Source organism: Entamoeba dispar, genomic scaffold (genome assembly GCF_000209125.1).
Source record: "Entamoeba dispar SAW760 scf_1105229462937 genomic scaffold, whole genome shotgun sequence".
Classification (NCBI taxonomy): domain Eukaryota; phylum Evosea; order Mastigamoebida; family Endamoebidae; genus Entamoeba; species Entamoeba dispar.
In genome coordinates, this window is record NW_001855442.1 from 11,502 (window position 1) to 17,745 (window position 6,244).

A 6,244-nucleotide genomic window follows, 5' to 3' on the forward strand; every position below is an offset into this window, starting at 1 on the left:
AATATTGTTTCAATGTTATTTAGTGATATTGAGAAACAAATATTGATTTACAACCAGAAACCTCTTACTTGTTCTTTTATAAAAAGCTTTATACCAACATTATTCTAGCCTTACCAATCAATATTTTATTAAATCTTTTATGTTATTTTATTATTAGTATACTAACTATGTAGTTCGTAAATTTAATAAATATTATTTAAATACATTAGTCAAAAGATGATATTATAAATGATCCTTCTGTTTTTAATAATTTATTATTGTTGTTAAATTATTTTTAGTACAAGATTCTTGCTATATGAAATTTAATTATTTTTATATCAAACAATGAAATTGTTTATTTATAATTACTTAATTATTGTCGTTTCTTCATTTAAAAAATTAATACCACTACCTTGACACCATTGAATAAATAACTTGAATATTATGAGTTATCAAATATTAATTTAATCACTATTATAATTTTCAAAATTGAATACTTTGTGAATAGAAATTAGAATAAAAGAATAGGTAAGATCTATTCATGTTCTTTTATGTCTTATATCTTAAATGATTCTTTAAAGTAATGAAGTTCTAAAACCGTTTAAATAAAACAAGAAAAGGTGTCACCTTTATTCACAAATGGATTTTAGTTGTTGAAAGAAATAATTGGCTAAATCAAATAAGATACGACATACATCGTTAATACTTATTTCATTTACTCTTTTAAGTAACATTAATAAATCTATTAATGTCATAAATAACATTTAATGAATAAAAAATAGTAAATTTTGACATATATAACATAAAATCAAATAAAATACAAAATAAATGAATTAAGTTAATGAACTAAATAATAAAAGAAGAATAAGAACTAAGAACTTCTTGAAGAAATAGACAAATGAAGAAAACAAGAATTCGATTTAGCATAAAAGCAGAAGGAGTTAACCTAACAATTTCAAAGGCTAAGTTCCAAGCCAAAACATTTAAAGGAAGTATTGATACAACAAAACAATTTATACAAATTGGGATTGAAAATTTAGGAATAATTGATATTGAAAAGAAAGAAGAAGTTTTTGGATGTGATGGAAAAGAAGAGTGTTTACAAATTCAATATAATTATAGAAAAGATTCAACCTGTAAAATAGATTGTATCACGCCAACACTATTACTTGCACCTGAATTTATTAAACGATTACTTGATTCATTGAAAGATGTTATTAAGCAATTAACTCAAATAATATCAAGAAATGAAGAAAAGAATAATAATAACAATAACAATAATAATAATAATAATAATATATAATAATAATAATAATATATATATATATAATAATAATAATGATTTAACAATTTCAATAAATAACAAATTGAATGAAAGAAAAGAAAACTCTTTTAATAAATTAGTACTACAAAGAAATGAAAATAAAGAAAGAAATAAAGAAGATTTAATAGTTAATATTTTATTTAATCTTGTTAAAAGTAAATTAATATTTAAAAACAATGAAGGAAATACTTTAACTTTAAGTGGTTCATTAGAAGGGAATATTGTATTAAAAAATGGACTAATAGATTTAATATCATTGTTTAGTAACGATTTTTGTATTTTTAGTAAATTTATTAAAAGAGAAGATATTATTCATATTGCAACCATTAATTCATTTAGTTCTTCATTAAGAATGTTAACAATTCCTAATGTTGGTTTTTCGTTAGACCGTGTTAATATTGAATTTTCTAATAGAGATCTTGATACTACAATTAAACTTATTAAAGAATTTCAAGAAAGTGTTCAAAGTATTTTAATTGCTCCTGAAGAAGAAAATAATTTAAATAAATTAAAATTAAGTCAAGAAGGATTAGAATTAAAAGATAAAAAAATTAAAACATCATTGAAACAAAATGAAAGATTTATTTTTCCAAATTTAATAATTAGTTTTAATATCAGTAAATTAGAATTTGTTTTATCAAGTGAATTTATTTCTCAAGAAGGGAAAATTATTGAAAGTTGTAGATCATTAATATTAAATACTGAATCATTTTCTATTGAATTAAATGAAAAAGAATTATTTTTTAATATAACTCAAACAGAAATTAAATACACTAATATTTCAAAGAAAAAATGGACAGTTGAGCCATTGGTTGAACCATTTAATATAACTGGAAATTGTTTAATACCACATTTTAAAATTAACATTAGTCCAAATAATTTTTTAATTTTAAATATCACACCAGAATTTATATTAACTTTAAATCAATTATTTGAACATTGGTTAAAAACTATTGACACAGAATATTATAAAAATAAAGGAATATCAAAAATTATTAATAGAGTTGGTGAACAACTAATTCTTAAAACTGAAAATGAATCTTTCATTATTGAAAAAGATAAGTCATTAGAAATTCCTCTTATTAATGAAAGAAATTTAACTATTTTAATTGGAACATTTGATCCAATTAGTATTTTTACTTCATTAAAAATAGAAATAATAAATACATTTATAATTTAAAACAATATGGAAATACTTATGGATATATTACTATTAAATTTTATTCTATTAAATTTATTCAAATAATATGTATTTCTTCGATTGTTATATTTAAAAATAAAACTCAAATTCCTTTAAAAATAATTGTAAATAATAATTCTCTTCTCTCTACTCATTCTCATCTTTCATTTACTCCAATAATTGGTACTAAACCTTTTTCATTTTCAATTTCTCTACCAGAAAATGAAAAAGTAATTCAAAACTTTAATTTTGAATATTCTTTAATAAATAATGAAGATAATGAACTCTTCATAATGAATTCAATTACTCCTTTTGTTATTGAAAATAAATATTTTGTATTAAACTATAAATATTCAGAAAAATTAAAATCAGAAAATAAATTTATTACTCCAATCACTATTCAAATTTTACCACCATTCACTTTTATTAATAAATTACCTTTAACATTATCTATATTTATTGTTCATCAAAATACTTTTCTTTCAAATCCTCATATATTTCAACAATTAAATAATAATAGTAATATCCCTTCTTCTTCTTTAAATTTATTAAATCATTCAAATTTAAATAATTCTATAAACCAAAAATATTCTTGTATTACTATACAACCTTTCTCATCTGGTAGTTTTAATGATATTGATTATAATGACACAATTTATTATTCTGTTATGGTAATTGACCAATTAAATGGTTTTATTTTTGATGATAAAAATGTTCAATCTTCAATAAATTCTTATTGCTCTTCAACAAAAGAATTACCTTCACTTATTATTGGAAAGTATCATTTTAAACAATCAGCTAAAGATCATACTATAATATTCGATTGTCCTTTTTATATTAAAAATTCAACTCTTTTACCTCTTGTCGTTAATGACTTTGGAACAATTAATTCCACTAAAGGATATTATTTATATGCTCCTTTTAACCAAAATACTAATTCATTAGAATTAATTCAACGAACTATTAATGAACCATATAAAGATCCTATTCCTTTAAGTCTTGGAGAAACTAAATACCTTACCATAGACCATCAAGAACTTATTGCTAAAATTACTCTATTTAAAATTATGAATGAATTAAGTTCTTCATTAAAAATAAGTATTAAACCTCAATTTATAATTACAAATTCAACAACTAAAACATTTAAATTGAAATATGAAAACAAAATTATTACTTTAGCACCAAATGAGTCTGCTCCTGTTCATTCAAATATAATAACTATTGGTATGGTTGATTATTACGGTGTTCCAATAAAAGTAAATGAAACAAACGAATATCAAATACTTATGAAAACATTTGAATCATACAGAATATTTACAATTCAAACAGAAAATAATAAAGGAAGTTTTTATACAAATATTTATGGATGTAAAGAAGTTTTTTTAAGATTAGATAATAAAACAAATGAGTCTTTTGTTATTAGTCAATATGACTGTAATATGAAAATAAAATTATTACCCTATCACTCTTTACCATTTGCATGGAATAATCCAATTAAAGAAAGAAAACTGTTGATCAATGGTTTTGTTATTGACCCTCTTGATATTGAAAAAGAATATTCAATTCATTCAAATTTTATTTCAATAGAAATAGAAGGAAACCTTAGTATTATCACAATTGATAAAAATAAAAGAAAAGAAGAACAAGTTAAATGGAGTGTTGGAGTAAGTTTGCCTTCATTTGGAATTTCGTTATTTAGAAAAAATGCAAAAGAAGAATTATCGTTAAATATTAAATCAATTTTATTAGAAATTATTAGAACAGATAGACATCTTGGTTTAGAAATGCAATTTGACTATATTCAACTAGACTTTCAGTCATTAGATTTATTAAAAAATCCAGTTATTATTTCTCCAAGACCACTTGATTGGATTTATGATCCAAATAAATCATTTTTCCATATCGGATTATTATTAATTACTCCAACAAAAGGTAATATCCTTCAATTACGTTGTATTTCAAAAGCAAGTTTTACAATTCAACCATTAGAAATTCTTATTGAACCAGATATTTTACAACATATTCTTGAAACTTTAGAAGAGTATCCTCCTTTCTTAATACCTATAAACAACTCTAAAATTGATGACAATGACCCTTTAAGATTAATTATTAAAGACACTATTATTAATACAATTGATATTAATATTTCTATTGGAAAAACAACAAAAAAACCTTCAAAACATTCAACAATTTTACGACTACTATATCAAGCACATGAAATGGATATCGATAGAATTCCTATTAGATTTAATAAACATATTATTTCTAATAAACGTTTTACAACAACAGCATTAGTAAATCAAATTAAAGAAAAAGTACTTGAAGACTTAGGTAATTTAAAATGGATTGTTGTTGGTAAATTATTTGGACTTAGAACTATAGTCAATAAAAAACCAAAGTCAATTGATTTTACTCAAGAACGTTTTGAAATAAATTCTATGAATGGAATTGATAAACAAACCGAAGAAGAACTTAATATCTTTTTAAGAAGAGTTGATAAGAGTACTATAAAAGATGTTCCTAGTAGTTTAGTAAAAGCACAGCAATCCACTTTTGAATATTCTTTAAAAGATGGTACAAAAAATCTTGTAAGTTCTGTTGCTCGTGGTGTTAAAGGTGTTTGGAAAACTTCTGTTGGACTGACTGATCTTGCTGGAACACAAAAGAAACAATTGGCACCAGCAGGGTTTATTGGTGGTGCATTAGTTGGTGCTGCAGGAATAGTTGTAAAACCATTAGATGGAATTGTAGGATTTTTTAAAAGTGTTAATGACGGATTAACAGGAATATCATTTGGACAAATTGCGAAAGAGCGAATTAGACCACCAAGGTATTGTCCAGAACAAATAATTTGTTTTGATTACCTTCAATCACAAGGATGGTCTATGTTAATGGAAGCAGACGGTGGTGCTTTTAAAGAACTAAAGTTTTATGATTGGATTAAACAAATTGCTGATAATAAAATTAAAGGAATTATTTTTACATTAGAATCAATGATTGGTGTAGAAAAAGAAGTTGGAGAATTAACTAAATCCAAATGGAAAATACCATATCAATTAATAGATTCATTTGGATTTGAAGGAAATAATATTGATATCAGATTAAAAAGTCCAATAAGATTTGGCAAATTACAAAAGAAAGTTGAAGTCTTTGTAATAGAAGGATGGATTTTAGAACATAAAGATAAAGAAAGAATTAAGAAAATATTAGATAATGTTAAGGGAATTAAAAAATAAAATTCTTATCATTTTTATTTATTATAAATTATAATTAAAATTTTTTATTTTATAGTTTAATAAAAAATATAAAAAAAAAGAAGAAAGTAGAAAGAAAAGAAAGAAAAAAAGAATTCTACTCTTTTAATAAAGAAGTTGTATATCTTTTTATTTGATTAAAACTTAAATAAATTAATACTAAAAATTTATCTCATGATGAAGGTATTTATTTGTATTATATTATTTATTTCTTTAACCTATGCTGTTTCATGTTTAGACAATCAATACGTGTCTATTACTGGGGAGTGTCAGTATTGTTCAAGTCATTGTAGTTCATGTTTTGATGCTGATTCATGCCAAAGATGTGAATTTGGATATGAACTAAGAAAAGATAAATCAGGTAATTTTAATTGTAATAAATGTGGTTCTCATTGTGCTTTATGTTCAATGGGTGTATGTACTCAATGTGAAGATGATTATGCAATTAAGGATGGAGAATGTGAAGAAGTAAGTTTGTTATTATATAAAATCAATTAATATAAAGTA

General features: G+C 22.6%; 4 protein-coding genes across 4 annotated transcripts, besides 15 other annotated features; all 4 read left to right on the forward strand.

Moving 5' to 3' along the window:
* Positions 1 to 119: 119 nt before the first annotated feature.
* Positions 120 to 156: a sequence feature (AT_rich).
* A 21-nt stretch (positions 157 to 177) lies between these two features.
* Positions 178 to 203: a sequence feature (AT_rich).
* A 37-nt stretch (positions 204 to 240) lies between these two features.
* Positions 241 to 277: a sequence feature (AT_rich).
* Positions 278 to 298: 21 nt separating this feature from the next.
* Positions 299 to 357: a sequence feature (AT_rich).
* Positions 358 to 734: 377 nt separating this feature from the next.
* Positions 735 to 849: a microsatellite.
* A 28-nt stretch (positions 850 to 877) lies between these two features.
* On the forward strand, positions 878 to 1,282 carry EDI_084450 (uncharacterized protein; the record flags this gene model as incomplete). The annotated part of the gene is made up of 1 exon (XM_001740434.1): positions 878 to 1,282. The coding sequence occupies one exon, from the start codon at positions 878 to 880 to the stop codon at positions 1,280 to 1,282; it is 405 nt and encodes a 134-aa protein (XP_001740486.1).
* Positions 1,238 to 1,322: a microsatellite.
* Positions 1,323 to 1,422: 100 nt separating this feature from the next.
* Positions 1,423 to 1,477: a sequence feature (AT_rich).
* A 178-nt stretch (positions 1,478 to 1,655) lies between these two features.
* On the forward strand, positions 1,656 to 2,483 carry EDI_084460 (uncharacterized protein; the record flags this gene model as incomplete). Its single annotated transcript, XM_001740435.1, has 1 exon — positions 1,656 to 2,483. The coding sequence occupies one exon, from the start codon at positions 1,656 to 1,658 to the stop codon at positions 2,481 to 2,483; it is 828 nt and encodes a 275-aa protein (XP_001740487.1).
* Positions 1,795 to 1,821: a sequence feature (AT_rich).
* Positions 2,177 to 2,200: a sequence feature (AT_rich).
* Positions 2,447 to 2,552: a sequence feature (AT_rich).
* Positions 2,553 to 2,776: 224 nt separating this feature from the next.
* EDI_084470 (uncharacterized protein) lies at positions 2,777 to 5,719 on the forward strand (the record flags this gene model as incomplete). Its single annotated transcript, XM_001740436.1, has 1 exon — positions 2,777 to 5,719. The coding sequence occupies one exon, from the start codon at positions 2,777 to 2,779 to the stop codon at positions 5,717 to 5,719; it is 2,943 nt and encodes a 980-aa protein (XP_001740488.1).
* Positions 2,805 to 2,870: a sequence feature (AT_rich).
* Positions 3,022 to 3,056: a sequence feature (AT_rich).
* Positions 5,707 to 5,773: a sequence feature (AT_rich).
* A 7-nt stretch (positions 5,774 to 5,780) lies between these two features.
* Positions 5,781 to 5,832: a microsatellite.
* A 31-nt stretch (positions 5,833 to 5,863) lies between these two features.
* Positions 5,864 to 5,908: a sequence feature (AT_rich).
* Positions 5,909 to 5,911: 3 nt separating this feature from the next.
* EDI_084480 (uncharacterized protein) lies at positions 5,912 to 6,235 on the forward strand (the record flags this gene model as incomplete). Its single annotated transcript, XM_001740437.1, has 1 exon — positions 5,912 to 6,235. The coding sequence occupies one exon, from the start codon at positions 5,912 to 5,914 to the stop codon at positions 6,233 to 6,235; it is 324 nt and encodes a 107-aa protein (XP_001740489.1).
* Between the last annotated feature and the right edge of the window lie 9 nt (positions 6,236 to 6,244).